The following is a 16,565-nucleotide window of genomic DNA, read 5'->3' as shown; positions in this document are numbered from 1 at the left end:
GGGAAGTTACACATATAAGAAAACAAAGTGCAGTTTTATTAATCGGTTCACACACCCAGTCCCCCCGCAGTGAATTTTGGTAAATATTAGATGGTAGAATGTGGCTTAGGCCAGAATGCCTCTGTATATACTTTTGTTCTCTCCTTCCTTAATTTCTGCCCATTTCACCTTCCAAATCTAAGGGTGGGTCTAACCACTTCAATTCAGTGGTTTAAAAACAGGGAAGGAGAGGTTGGCAATATGATATATACCTACTGATACGAAGGAAAGGGGTGTCATAGGCAATAATGAAGAACAAATTTTTTCTAACATATGGTGCTATTAACCAGCATGGTTTGATTGTTCTCTGGCTGGGCAGTATCCTGGGTTAGGTGGCTAGCTGTGGGTGTGAAAAGAAGGCAGAGGAGAGATGGCTAGTGATTGCATCATCTGGGGAACATGGCTCTGGTCCTGTTACTGAGTAACATGGATCTCAGGGATAGAAGAGTGGCTCCATCACACAGGTGTTTACAGTTAGTACAGTGATCTCTTTCATTATTAAAATGTAGCCTAATACATCTTAGTGTATGTTAAGCTTTGGCCTGTCAGGTTAACTATTCCTGCATTTGGGAGGTTCAAGTAAAAGAATGCAAGGGAGCATAAGCTCTCTTTTCTTCTTCCCCAGCCTATCATAGTCCCTCATCCTCACCCTTGATGGGAGAGAAGATGGAAGCAGCCTCCTCTGTGGGCTTAAGCTGATGTGTGAAGAGGTTGGGGGCATACACTCCTTTACTGGAGTGGCTTGGCATTTTTTTTTTTTTTATGGCTAAAATTAAGTTTATTAATATTGCTGTCAGGGTAGAGGGGTTCCAGAGATTCCCATTTTTACCACAAAAGGTAGTGTTTTGTTTTTTCTGGCTCACTCTCCAGTTGTACCTCTGCGTTGCTGACTTGACTTGGCTCTCTGACTCTCCGAAGTAGAGTTACCTTTAGAGATTCTTTATTGCATCTATTGCCGTTATACCTGCTTCTGGAGGGGATAGAGGTGAATGTCTCCAAGGGCTTTGTAGCGGTTCGTTTCCAAGGCCCTCACACTCTGTTCAGGAGCTTTTGGTGACCAGAGCTTCCAGGTGAACCTTAGTCCTTCTCTGCTTGCCAGGTTTGGTGCCACACGGCTGAAGAGCATAAGGCACATGGCTTCTTCTGTCTTTCGTTTTCTCCTTCTTCAACTCTTTCTTACTTTTAACCTTTGTTTTTAAACAAGGACTTTGAACGATTCAGTCACCTGTTTTAAGTTTTGTCCTCAACCTTATTCATACTATTGTGAATCTGGGAGCTGATGGTTTTCCAGTTTTAGTTGACTAGCCCTGTGAGGGCTCAGGTGAAAAGTATGTAACATGATCCCATGATCAGTCATTACGAAAGTAATGGGTCTGTTTACATACAGTGTTTGCCATGTTTTCCCTCTGTTAGGAACTTTTGTAAGGAAATGACATTCTTGCTTGTTTCATGAGGAGCAAAGGGCAGTATTTTCAGAAATAGCTATGTGGTCCCCAAGAGACAACATTCTTTTGCCATGAAATCTACTTACCAGACATTTTGGAAAAATTGTATCCTAAATCAGAAAGATATAACTGTAATGTGTTTGGGGTTAAAAATTATCTCAAAACATTTTAGCTGGTATTTTTGAGAGCAGAGTTTCTTTTATTAGAAATTAGAGGCTTTCAATGAATTAAAATTTGTAATAGTCCAAAGTGATGCATACTGGTTAAAAGCAGATGATGAACTCAAACTAATGGTGGAAATAATTCCCGTTTTAATAGTAAATATTATAACTGTTGTTTTGCTTTATTTTTTAAAATTTAATTTAGTTGGGGCAGGATTTGAATGGAAGCTCACTTAATTGATGCAATTAAAATGTAATTGAAATGAAAACAAGTCAAAAATATCAAAAGGATTATTTTCTAATTATAATACATATGCAACCATAATTTCCTAACCAGAATTAAGAAAGAAATGTTTGCACATTTGGTAATGTTTGTTTCATAGTACATATTCCTATGGGTACCATGATTAATGCCCATTTTTAAGGCACACTGAAATTTCAAGTTTATTAAAATTTTTGTTTAAGCAAATAAAGTTATTTAGTTTGTTTTTCTTTTAAATGATAAAAATGTGTAGTTTGTAGGGAACTTTATTCAGTTCTTTTTTTTAAACTATTTGAAAACTCATATTTAGTCTATGCACTTTACCCTTTTTTGCTGCTAATAACTTTTTAAAAATAAAATAACTTGTTCTTTCTTTTGCTTTAAAATGTTTGTCATCTCGTGTATGCCAGATTTATTGGACTGCAGTAGTTTTAGTGCATTTTGGCTGGAATGTTTATTATGACATCACTGTAATCTATATACAGTATGTGATTTCAGATGGTTTCAGTGTTAAATATTTTCATAATTATGCTAGTTTTGGCAGTTCACTTGGAACTTTTTCACATCACTTTAATGAATATGTTTTACTTCTGGGCTTTTGAGACAACCATATGTTTCAAAAATTAATAGTGTGCTTTTAATATTAACATTGTGCAGAAGTGTATGACTACAGACATTTTTAAGGATCTAAGTTGAACTAAAAGTAATTACAGTAAGGTCTTATTCACAGTAGTAGTCTTTTAGTATTTGGAGACTATAACATCCCCCAAAATAACAGAAGATGTCATTATAAAGATTGAATAGTGAAGCTGTTTTGTGGAATGAAATGCTGTGAAGTTTGTTTTTTATTAACTTAAACATAAATTCATGTAAAAATTTCCTTTATTGTTTGTTACAGTAAATTTTTAACTTTTTGTTGTAATGAAGTTTCAAACAGAAATTTTTTCTTTTGCTAATATATCACACTAGCATATGAAGCCATGCTATATTGTAAAAGATTCATCTTTTATTATTGTATAATCCTCTTAGTGTGGTAGTGAATAAGAATTTTTGTGTCCTAAAGGAGGTCCTATCATTGTTCTTATTTGCCTCTAGTACCCTATTAGAATGGTAAATTTAGTGGGTATCCTTCTTTTTGTTCTTGAAATTTTCTCTTCAAATATATAAAAGAGAAAAACTAAATTTATCACGATTCTTTTAAGCATTATGAAATAGTTTTATTGTTGATTAATGAATTGATGGTGCACAGTACACCATCTGTTTCCCTTTGTGTTGGAGAGATGTTTGATCTCTGCCTCCTCATATGCATCTCTCATTCAAGCAGAATGTGCTCTTTTATCCCCCCAAAAGGAATAAGATGATGTCAGATGCTTTTACCTCGTTTTACTACCTCATCTATTTCCTCCTTGTAATATCCATCTTCTTGAAAGAGCAATCTATGTTTATTTTTTCCATCTTAACTTGTTATTCACCCTTTGAACTACTCTTTTACTTCTTCCACTCCTGTCCCTCTACTGCAATTACTAAATGTCCTTTTTTTTTTTCCTTTGGTTATTGGCACCCCCTGTTCTAATTACCAAATTTTAAGTGTTAACATCTCTGTGGTTCTTAATGTGACCTCATTTTTATTGAACTGGTCTATGCCTTTAGCTTCTGGTATTGTTCTCCCATCTTAAACATTGTATACTGTGGCTTTTTTTTTGACTAATCATTATTCTTGCATGTGCTGTTTATAGTTTTCCCCCTATTTAGCCTCCAATCTTAACCTAAAACATTCCTACACTCAGTTTTAACGGCCTCATCTCTCTAGTTCTTCCAAATAGAATGACTCTTTGTGTTCCTATTACTTGAAAACAAACAAAAAAGTACTCTTGTAGACTGGTTATATATGTTTTAAATAGATCCTGAAATCTTTGAGAACAGATATTATATCTAATTTGCCTTTGTAAATCCAGCAATTAACACATAAAAACATTATATAAATGTTTGTTGAATCAAGTCAAGAAAAGAGTACTCATTTGCATTGTATAAATTTCAAAAATATGTATGAGTTTTTTGAAGTTTTTATGTTATCCATATCAAAACCCAGTTAAACCTTATATCTAATCTGAACAATATTCAATTCAGTGAACAGCGTTAAATAGGATGCCAAGAATTCTGAGGATGATTAAGATTAATCATTAAAGGTGATTAAAAAGACAGCTTGGATTCTTAATTTAACTCACAAAATAGTAAGGGTCTTAACATATAAACAAATAGGGGAATATTAAGACCCTTTCCATTTATTTTGCATTTTCAAATGGAAAATGTTTAAAAGCTTCCATTGAATTGTCTTCTTTTGCTAAAACCATATGTAAGAATTTTTTTTGACATTATCAAGTGGTTTCTTTTGATACCAACTAAAGAAATAGACAATTTATGATTTTAAACTACTACTTATTTTTAAAATGGTGTTTAAGAATGCAAATTATGAAAAATTTTGGTTACATAGATTTTTAGAGCTAAAAAAAAAAACCTGAAGAGTCTATCTTATCACATTTTAGTAACCTGCATACATTCAACAAAACTATTTAAAATTCTTGAATGGTGACTGATAATTTTCTTTCTTCAAAATAAAAATAGGATGACCATGAAAGCTGTGGTTCTAATTCTACCAACCGTAGTACTACTGAGAACACAAAATCATCAGTAAAACCCCGAAGAATTCAGCAGGCTGCTCCCACAGATCCTGATTTGCCACCAGGTAACTTCTTTTTTATTTTTAATTTTGGTTTATTTTTGGCTGCGTTGGGTCTTTGTTGCTGTGCGTGCGCTTCTCATTGCCGTGGCTTCTCTTGTTGTGGAGCATGGGCTCTAGGTGCACGGGTTTCAGTAGTTGCAGCACGTGCGCTCAGTAGTTGCGTCACGCAGGCTTCAGTAGTTGTGACGCACAGGCTTAGTTGCTCCATGGCATGTGGGATCTTCCTGGACCAGGGCTCGAACCCGTGTCCCCTGCATTGGCAGGCGGATTCTTAACCACTGCACCACAAAGGAAGTCCCGCCACCAGGTAACTTCTAAGGGCATTGATAAAACCAAAATTTTGATTGTTATTAATCATTGTTGTAGCCCTTTGTAGAATATATATTTTCCATATTTTTTAGTGTCAAAGTATTTAAAATATATGTACATTTGCTGCATGACATCAGAACAGATTGAAAGACATTTGTGAGGGCTCTGGACTCATTCAAATTTTAATGCTCTTTTGCCCTAGGTTTATTCCTTAAGTTTCTTTCTTTATTTGTTTTTTCTATTTACTCCTTTATTTAAGATTAAAAGGTGGGTGACTGAATGACAGTTACTTGAATATATTTTTGTCTTAAAATTTACTCATCTGTAAGTATAGGAATCACTGATCTAAACAACAAAATAACACAGATCATTTCAGACAGCTTCCAATCTCCAGATTAAAAGCTTCATCACTTCAATTATATATATAATTCCTTTCATTTCTTTTCTCATAGATTCTAATCATCTCTTGAGGACGATTAAAGGACAAATCCCAATAATTAATACATTGTTCTTACTTTGCTGCTGTTTGTCCCTATGCATGTGATCATATATCAGGACCCCTTCCCTTAAATTTTTCCTAGATTAAAGGTCAGGAATCAAATACATCTTCATGGAACACTAGTGCACATCTGATGCTTTTAACAGCGTTTCACATTAAATAAAAAGGAGACATATTGTTCTGGGTAAGATAAGCACTCATTACATCATTAAGTTAAACAATAGTCTTATCATTGTATAAAAAGTTCCCAGATAGCACAGGGAGATCAGCTCGGTGCTTTGTGACCACCTAGAGGGGTGGGATAGGGAGGGTGGGAGGGAGGGAGATGCAAGAGGGAAGAGATATGGGAACATAGTATATGTATAACTGATTCACTTTGTTATAAAGCAGAAACTAACACACCATTGTAAAGCGATTATACTCCAATAAAGACGTTAAAAAAAAAAAAAAAGTTCCCAGAAATTTAAGTTAGCTCTGTATTGCTTGAAATGTTTGTATAATAGTTACAGTCTTTTCCATGTGGCGATTTTGCAGAGTGAAGTGTCAATGCAGGTATTTCATTCTTTTTCTGTTTCTGTTTGTTTCTTCATCACACTCACAATCTTATAGTTATTTGTTGTCATCAGGGAAACAGAGAAGAGGGATGGAAGTCAGCTCTTCTTGGGGACTCAGGACTTTCTTCCTTAGTTATATTAGTTCCAGTACCTAAAAGGTGGATCCCAATCCTGTTTTCACTCACAGAGAACTCTGAAAATATGCTAATTTATCTGATGCAAAATCAACACCTAAGGAGACCCAAATCTTTTTTTACATTTTAAGATGATAACTGGGAATTTTAAAAAAAAATTTTTATTGGAGTATAGTTGCTTTCTTACATGCGCTACAAGCAAAGACTTGCTTCTGACTCTACTTGTAGTCTCTTTGTTCCTCTTGCTTCTTGATAAACAAAGGAAACTGAAATTTTTATTTATCTGGAGGAGTAGTGGCTTACAAATAACAGTTCCTTGATAAATGTTTAATGAAGGAAAAAAACCAATAATTGTTACATGTCAGCTCTGTGGCCAAAGTGCATTGCTGCCTTTTTACAGTTAATAGTTATCAGTCACTTCTCTTTCGATTTTATTTATCCATTACTTCTTTTTTTTTGAGGTATAGCTGACATTGGTATACACTTGTTTTCTGCCCCAAAGGTTTGTAAGCTGGTTTCAACCTAAGTTCAACTCAATTTCAAAACTGTTAATTTTTGACAGTCTTCTGGCACCATCTACTTTACTTGTAAGAGGTTGCCATTAGGTACATCATTTCATAGCCCTCCTCCCTCAAATATAGGTTCTAAATTACATTTGAATTGAACATATTTAACTGGTGTTATATGCTGATGCTTTGTGTTCTTAAGAACTTTACCTAACAGATCTCAGTATTCTCTCTGGCCTTAGAATAAATAGATTAATTGCTATGGCTGGAGAAGGTGCCAGAAGAAGTTATTTTACTTCTGAATATTTCTAATTCTACTTAGAGTAGTTATGATGGTTAAAGAGCTTTCTAAATTCTTTTCATAATTATTAACTCCTTGGGAGAAATCCCTGGTGAATATAATTAAACTGTAAATTAAACTATAGCTTATTCTTATTTATGAAATGGGCAACCCCTTTACCCTCCAAATTTCTGACTACATATCCCCTTAAAACTTCCTAAGCCAGCTCATTGTATACAACTCTCTCCATCAATATCCTGGCAAAGAATAATCAGTTTTAGGTTTAACTGTTGAGTCTTATTACATTTTTTTTTTCTTTTAAGAAAGAACTTGTTTAAGAAAAATTTAAGCTTTTGTCAGTTGTTGATTTCACAGATTAAAAATCTTCTGTGGGCTAACTTGCATGTACTCAAAACAGGTCCCAGACTTTTAATGATTCTTTAGAGACTGTATTGGAATTGATACTGATATTCAGGATTGGGAGAACTGACCTATTTTTAGGAGCATAAAACATAAAAATAAACGTAACATAAAACATCCTATTTTTAGTGGCATAAAACAGAGCTGTGTTCTACTGAACTACTTGAGGTAGCTTTTGGATTAACAGGTGCTTTTCTGCCTTACCTAACAGGACTCATATCCTCTTTTATGCTGTGACAAAAATCACAGTTAAAGGAGTTGCGTTAGGAAGTAACTGAACTTGATGGACAATTACCGGAAGGCAGAGCAGCTAAACTTAATATTGCCAAAGGAAAAAAAAGGGATAATTTGACAGTCCAGTTGGATAATGGTAAATCATTTTATTTCAAGATTAACTCATATGGTTATTTGAGGACTCATTTCTGGCAATGTTATCTTACCTGGAAAGAACCTATATTAAGGTTCTTTCATGGTAGAGATGAATTCCCGTTCTCAAAATTTTCTAGGGCAAAGTTATCTCTTCCAGCATCTGTGGTTATAATTTTGGAGTTCAAACATTTACATAGATTCAGAGATACTTTTTGAGAAAAGTTTTGGTGTTGCGAATAGTTGTTCTATATCTTGAAGGATGGACACCCCTCTAATAGGAAAGAAACACAAGTCGATATCTCATATTTTCTTTGCAATTTCTGGTCTTGTTATCTGGAACAGTCTCTTTTAGATTATACATCCTGACCACTGAGTGCATTGTGAAAGCAATTTAGTGGGTCATGGCAAGCATTTAAAAAATATGTAGCTTAGAATAGAAAACCACATAATGTGGGGCATATAGCAAAGGTTAATCATATTTCAAGAAACTTATGCGTATATGTGTGCTTTGCTGGGTTATGATGTAATATTTCTTACTGGGAGAGTGGTCAAAAGAGTTTGAATCTGACTGATTTGAACCATACACATTTTCTTTCAGTTAATGATATATAGGCCAGAAGCTTCAATTACTTTTAATAACAGTTTTGAATTGTGGGCCTAGGATATTCAGTAAGATATGTTGACAATTCCTGTTTAGAGGGAAAGTTTAAGGATGTTTCATTTATTTCTTTCTTCATTCATGCTTTCCTCAGTATTCTCTGTACTTTATCTAGCTTAGAAGTGAGATTACTTCTAAGCTACATACCTGGATTATTTAGTCCTATGCTCTCTGGAGTGTACAACCTTTGGTTTTGTTGAAGGTCATTGTAAGAAGCCAGCCTTTTGTGGGCTGCTTCTGCATTTTCTCTAAAATGGCTTTAAGGGTATTGTCCTTTAATTTATTCAGGAACTCTTAATTAACGGATATGTTTTTTCTTGTTAAATATTTTTTCATTAAAGTTTTTTTCTACTTATTTGCTAGGAAGCTCAGATAAATTTTGTGTTCTAATGCATAGCTTCCTCTTTCTTGATTTTGTCATGTAATTATCTTTTCCCTTTTTTTTTCCTTACCCTTTTACTCAGAATATATGTATTGGGTTGGCCAAAAAGTTACTTTGGTTTTTAAGCAAAAATAAATGACACATTTTTCATTTTCACCAAGTACTTTATTGACCAACGTATTCACAGTTTTGTTCCACTACGTTCTGCCATTTTCCAGGCTACTTCATAATTCCATCTTCCCAAAACTTTTTATCTTTTTGAGCAAAGAACAGTCTTCTAGGGAATTGAAATTTTTTCCATTAAGAGAATTTTATAAAGCCTGAAATGAATGGAAATCCAAAGGTGCAATGTCTGGTGAATATGGTGGATGAATCAGAACTTCCCAGCTAAGCTGTAACAGTTTTAGTCTGGTCATCAAAGAAACACGCGGTCTTGCATTATCCTAATGGAAGATTATGCGTTTTCTGTTGACTAATTCCGGATGCTTTTCATCGAGTGCTGCTTTCAGTTGGTCTAATTGGGACCAGTACTTGTTGGAATTAACTGTTTGGTTTTCCGGAAGGAGCTCATAATAGAGGAGCTTCCAATCCCACCATATACACAACATCACCTTCTTTGGATGAAGACTGGCCTTTGGTGTGGTTGGTGGTGGTTCATTTTTCTTGCCCCATGATCTCTTCCGTTCCACATTATTGTACAGTATTCACTTTTCATTGATTGTCACAATTTGTTTTAAAAACGGAACGTTTTCGTTACGTTTCAGTAGAGAAACACATGTGGAAATATGGTCAAGAAGGTTTTTTTCATGCTCTCACTCCCTCTTGCGAGAACACCAGAATCACAACTAGCTGCTGGACAATCATCGATAGGAGGACACTGGAACTCACCAAAAAAGATACCCCACATCCAAAGACAAAGGAGAAGCCATGGTGAGACGGTAGGAGGGGTGCAATCACAGTAAAATCAAAGCCCATAACTGCTGGGTGGGTGACTCACAGACTGGAGAACACTTATACCACAGAAGTCCACCCACTGGAATGAAGGTTCTGAGCCCCACGTCAGGATTCCCAACCTGGGGGTCTGGCAATGGGAGGAGGAATTCATAGAGAATCAGACTTTGAAGGCTAGTGGGATTTGATTGCAGGACTTTGACAGGACTGGGGGAAACAGAGTCTCCACTCTAGGAGGGCACACACAAGGTAGTGTGTGCATCGGGACCCAGGGGAAGGAGCAGTGACCCCATAGGAGACTGAACCAGACCTACCTACTAGTGTTGGAGGGTCTCATGCGGAGGCAGTGGGTGGCTGTGTCTCACCATGAGGACAAGGACACTGGCAGCAGAAGTCCTGGGAAGTACTCCTTGGTGTGAGCTCTCCCAGAGTCCGCCATTAGCCCTACCAAAGAGCCCCAATAGGTTCCAGTGTTGGGTCGCCTCAGGCCAAACAACCAACAGGGAGGGAACCCAGCCCCACCCATCAGCAGACAAGCGGATTAAAGTTTCACTGAGCTCTGCCCACCAGAGCAACAGCCAACTCTACCCACCACCAGTCTCTCCCATCAGGAAACTTGCACAAGCCTCTTAGAGAGCCTCATCCACCAGAGGGCAGAAAGCAGAAGCAAGAAGAACTACAGTCCTGCAGCCTGTGGAACAAAAACCACATTCACAGAAAGATAGACAAGATGAAAAGGCAGAAGGCTATGTACCAAATGAAGGAACAAGATAAAACCCCAGAAAAACAACTGAATGAAGTGGAGATAGGCAACCTTCCAGAAAAAGAATTCAGAATAACGATAGTGAAGATGATCCAGGACCTCGGAAAAAGAATGGAGGCAAAGATCGAGAAGATGTAAGAAATGTTTAACAAAGATCTAGAAGAATTAAAGAACAAACAAACAGAGATGAACAATACAATAACTGAAATGAAAAATACACTAGAAGGAACCAATAGCAGAATAACTGAGGCAAAAGAACGGATAAGTGACCTGGAAGACAGAATGGTGGAGTTCACTGCCGTGGAAGAGAATAAAGAAAAAAGAATGAAAAGAAATGAAGACAGCCTAAGAGACCTCTGGGACAACGTTAAATGCAACAACATTCACATTATAGGGGTCCCAGAAGGAGAAGAGAGAGAGAAAGGACCAGAGAAAATATTTGAAGAGATTATAGTCGAAAAATTTCCTAACGTGGGAAAGGAAATAGCCATCCAAGTCCAGGAAGCACAGAGAGTCCCGTACAGGATAAACCCAAGGAGAAACACACCGAGACACATAATAATCAAATTGGCAAAAAATAAAGACAAAGAAAAATTATTGAAAGCAGCAAGGGAAAAACGACAAATAACATACAAGGGAACTCCCATAAGGTTAACAGCTGATTTCTCAGCAGAAACTCTACAAGCCAGAAGGTAGTGGCATGATATGCTTAAAGTGATGAAAGGGAAGAACCTACAACCAAGATTACTCTACCCGGCAAGGACTTCATTCAGATTTCGATGGAGAAATCAAAAGCTTTACAGAGAAGCAAAAGCTAAGAGAATTCAGCACCACAAAACCAGCTCTACAACAAATGCTAAAGGACAATCTTTAAGTTTAAAACAAACCCCCCAAAATTAAGAAAGTGGTAATAGGAACATACATATCGATAATTACCTTAAACGTGAATGGATTAAATGCTCCAACCAAAAGACACAGGCTTGCTGAATGGATACAAAAACGAGACCCATATATAGGCTGTCTACAAGAGACCCACTTCAGACCTAGGGACACATACAGACTGAAAGTGAGGGGATGGAAAAAGATATTCCATGCAAATGGAAGCCAAAAGAAAGCTGGAGTAGCTATAGTCATATCAGATAAAATAGACTTTAAAATAAAGAATGTTGCAAGAGACAAGGAAGGACACTACATAATGATCAAGGGATCAATCCAAGAAGAAGATATAACAATTATAAATATATATGCACCCAACATAGGAGCACCTCAATACATAAGGCCACTGCTAACAGCTATAAAACAGGAAATCGACAGCAACACAATAATAGTGGGGGACTTTAACACCTCACTTACATCAATGGACAGATCATCCAAAATGAAAATAAATAAGGAAACAGAAGCTTTAAATGACACAATAGACCAGATAGATTTAATTGATATTTATAGGACATTCCATCCAAAAACAGCAGATTACACGTTCTTCTCAAGTGTGCACGGAACATTCTCCAGGATAGATCACATCTTGGGTCACAAATCAAGCCTCAGTAAATTTAAGAAAAGTGAAATCATATCAAGCATCTTTTCTGACCACAACGCTATGAGACTAGAAATGAATTAACAGGGAAATAAACATAAAAAACACAAACACATGGAGGCTAAACAATATGTTACTAAATAACCAAGAGATCAGTGAAGAAATCAAAGAGGAAATCAAAAAATACCTAGAGACAAATGACAATGAAAACACGATGATCCAAAACCTATGGGATACAGCAAAAGCAGTTCTAAGAGGGAAGTTTATAGCAATACAATCCTACCTCAAGAAACAAGAAAATCTCAAATAAACAACCTAATCTTACACCTAACTGAACCAGGGAAAGAACATACAAAACCCAAAGTTAGTAGAAGGAAAGAAATCATAAAGATCAGCGTGGAAATAAATGAAATAGAAACAAAGAAAACAGTAGCAAAGATGAATAAAACTAAAAGCTGGTTCTTTGAGAAGATAAACAAAACTGATAAACCATTAGCCAGACTCATCAAGAAAAAGAGGGAGAGGACTCAAATCAATAAAATTAGAAATAAAAAAGGAGAAGTTACAACAGACACCGCAGAAATACAAAGCATCCTAAAGGACTACTACAGGCAACTCTGTGCCAATAAAAAGGACAACCTGGAAGAGATGGACAAATTCTTAGAAAGGTATAACCTTCCAAGACTGAACCAGGAAGAAATAGAAAATATGAACAGACCAATCACAAGGAATGAAATTGAAACTGTGATTAAAAATCTTCCAACAAACAAAAGTCCAGGACCAGATGGCTTCACAGGTGAATTCTATCAAACATTTAGAGAATAGCTAACACCCATCCTTCTCAAACTCTTCCAAAAAATTGCAGAGGAAGGAACACTCCCAAACTCGTTTTATGAGGCCACCATCACCCTGATACCAAAGCCAGACAAAGATACTACAAGAAAAGAAAATTACAGACCAATATCACTGATGAATATAGATGCAAAAGTCCTCAACCGAATACTAGCAAACAGAATCCAACACAACATTAAAAGGATCATACACCATGATCAAGTGGGATTTATCCCAGGGATGCAAGGATTCTTCAATATATGTAAATCAATCAATGTGATACACCATATTAACAAATTGAAGAATAAAAACCATATGATCATCTCAGTAGATACAGAAAAAGCTTTTGACAAAATTCAACACCCGTTTATGATAAAAACTCTCCAGAAAGTGGACATAGAGGGAACCTACCTCGCCCTAATAAAGGCAGTATACCACAAACCCACAGCAAACATCATTCTCAATGGTGAAAAACTGAAAGCACTTCCTCTAAGATCAGGAACAAGAAAAGGATGTCCACTGTCACCACTATTATTCAACATAGTTTTGGAAGTCCTAGCCACGGCAGTCAGAGCAGAAAAAGAAATAAAAGGAATACAAATTGGAAAACAAGAAGTAAAACTGTCACTGTTTGCAGATGCAATGATACTATACATAGAGAATCCTAAAGATGCCACCAGAAAACTACTAGAGCTAATCAATGAATTTGGTAAAGTTTCAGGATACAAAATTAATGCACAGAAATCTCTTGCATTCCTATACACTAATGATGAAAAATCTGAAAGAGAAATTAAGGAAACACTCCCATTTACCATGGCAACAAAAAGAATAAAATACCTAGGACTACACCTACCTAGGGAGACAAAAGACCTGTATGCAGAAAACTATAAGACACTGATGAAAGAAATGAAAGATGATACCAACAGTTGGAGAGATATTGGAGTGGAAGAATCAATACTGTGAAAATGACTATAGTATCCAAAGCAATCTACAGATTCAATGCGATCCTTATCAAATTGCCAATGGCATTTTTTATGGAACTAGAATAAAAAATCTTAAAATTTGTGTGGCGACACAAAAGACCATGAATAGTCAAAGCAGTCTTGAGGGAAAAAATCGGAGTTGGTGGAATCAGACTCCCTGACTTCAGACTATACTACAAAGCTACAGTAATCAAGACAATATGGTACTGGCACAAAAACAGAGACATAGATCAATGGAACAAGATAGAAAGCCCAGAGATAAACCCATGCACCTATGGTCAACTAATCTATGACAAAGGAGGCAAGGATATACAATGGAGAAAAGACAGTCTCTTCAATAAGTGGTGCTGGGAAAACTGGACAGTTACATGCAAAAGAATGAAATTAGAACACTCCCTAACACCATACACAAAAATAAACTCAAAATGGATTAGAGACCTCAATATAAGACTGGACACTATAAAACTCTTAGAGGAAAATATAGGAAGAAAACTCTTTGACATAAATCACAGCAAGACCTTTTTTGATCCACCACCTCGAGTAATGAAAATGAAAACAAAAATAAACATTGGGACCTAATGAAACTTCAAAGCTTTTGCACAGCAAAGGAAACCATAAACAAGACAAAAAGACAACTCTCAGAATGGGAGAAAATATTTGCAAGTGAATCAACGGACAGAGTATTAATCTCCAAAATATATAAACAGCTCATGCCGCTCAATATTGGAAAAACAAACAACCCAATCCAAAAATGGGCAGAAGACCTAAATAGACATTTCTCCAAAGAAGATATACAGATTGCCAACAAACACATGAAAGGATTCTCAACATCACTAATCATCAGAGAAATGCAAATCAAAACTACAATGAGGTATCGCCTCACACCAGTCAGAATGGCCATCATCAAAAAATCTACAAACAATAAATGCTGGAGAGGGTGTGGAGAAAAGGGAACCTTCTGGCTCTGCTGGTGGGAATGTAAATTGATACAGCCACTATGGAGAACAGTATGGAGGTTCCTTAAAAAACTAAAAATCGAATTACCATATGATGTAGCAATCCCACTACTGGGCATATACCTAGTGAAAACCATAATTCCAAACGACATGCACCCCAGTGTTTATTGCAGCACTATTTACAATAGTCAAGTCATGGAAACAACCTTAGAGCCCGTCGACAGATGAATGGATAAAGAAGGTGTGGTACATATATACAGTGTAATATTATTCAGTCATAAAAAGGAACGAAATTGGGTCATTTGTTGAGACGTGGATGGATCTAGAGACTGTTATACAGAGTGAAGTAAGTCAGAAAGGGAAAAACAAATATCGTATATCAACGCATATATGTGGAACCTAGAAAAATGGTACAGATGAACTGGTTTGCAGGGCAGAAGTTGAGACACAGATGTACAGAACACACGTATGGACACCAAGGGGCGAAAGCTGCTGGGGGGAGTGGTGGTGGTGGTGGGTGATGAATTGGGCGATTGGGATTGACATGTTTACACTGATGTGTATAAAATGGATGACTAATAAGAACCTGCTGTATAAAAAAAATAAGTTCAAAAATTTAAAAAAGAAAAAAAAAAGTTTTTTTTTCACTTAACTTACGTGGAACCCAAACATCAGAGCAATTTACATAACCAAGCTGGTGCAAGTGATTTTAAGTGTTTGATTTGGGTATTTTGAGTATGTTGGCTATCGCCCATGTAGTATAACATTGATTGTTCTCAATTAATGTCTCGATTTGATCGTTATCAACTTCAACTGGTCTATCTGACCGTCGAGCATGGTCCAGCGAGAAATCTCCAGCACAAAACTTTGCAAACCACTTTTGACATGTGCTATCAGTCACAGCACCTTCTCCATACACCGCACAAATCTTTTTTTGCGTTTCAGTTGCGTTTTTACCTTTCTTGAAATAATAGAGCATAATATGCCGAAAATGTTGCTCTTTTCCTTCCATCTTCAGTATTAAAATGGCTACACAGAAATTTACCAATTTTGATAATTTTTTTTAAATGCACGCTGATATGATAGCTGTCACAATACAGTCTAACAAAATTGTTTCAAATGAAGTTAAAGACAACTAAGCACTACTAGAGTCATCTTACGGAAAAGCCAGTTAAAGTTTTTGGCCAACCCAATATATGTATGTACACACACACAGGGTGTAATGGAAATATTTAGGGTATAGATAAATTAAAAATTATGTCGCCCACTGGGTCTGAAGTTGTGACCTAGACATCTTTGATCTTCATCATCTAGCATGGAGGTTAGGAAATATTATCTGTAAAGGGCCAGTTATTAAATATTTTAGGCTTTGCAAGCCATATATTTTCTGTTACAACTATTCCACTTTTTTTGATGTACTGTGAAATCATCCATAAACCGTAAATAAACTAATGTTTGTGACTGTGTTCCAATAAAACTTTATTTATAACAACAGATGGCACAGCCTCATTTGGCCAGTTGCGATCTGATACAATGTCTGGTTCATAATAGCCATTTATGTATTTACTGCACTGCATAAAAACTGAACTGCATAAAATCACACAGGGTTTTCAGAGATCGATAATCAGAATCATAGAGTCATTGAAATGTAGAATAAGAAGCTACTTCTGATTTTTCTGGTCTAGCAGTCTGTCTTTTTTGGGACATGGACGCTTGAAAATCTATTGAAAAAGTTATAGACCCACATAGGCACTTTTAAAATTTGCATGTGACTTTGAGGTATTCACAT

At 36.2% G+C, this 16,565-nt stretch overlaps 1 protein-coding gene across 17 annotated transcripts in view; it reads left to right on the top strand.

The window, feature by feature from the left end:
* VPS13B (vacuolar protein sorting 13 homolog B) overlaps nt 1-16,565 on the top strand; it is a 765,850-nt gene that overhangs the window by 37,969 nt on the left and 711,316 nt on the right. For all 17 annotated transcript variants that reach the window (XR_014236520.1, XM_082364176.1, XM_082364168.1 and 14 more), the window contains one exon: nt 4,530-4,650. Coding sequence is in view for 16 of the 17 variants with exons in the window: in XM_082364176.1 (XP_082220302.1) it covers nt 4,530-4,650 (121 nt within the window). In the remaining variant the exon portion in view is untranslated. The remainder of the gene's footprint in view (nt 1-4,529; nt 4,651-16,565) is intronic.

The sequence above is a fragment of the Balaenoptera borealis genome, assembly GCF_965194805.1.
Source record: "Balaenoptera borealis genome assembly, chromosome: 17".
NCBI classification, from domain to species: Eukaryota; Metazoa; Chordata; class Mammalia; order Artiodactyla; family Balaenopteridae; genus Balaenoptera; species Balaenoptera borealis.
Note: the sequence above shows the minus strand (reverse complement) of the source record. Positions and strands in the feature narration are given on the sequence as shown.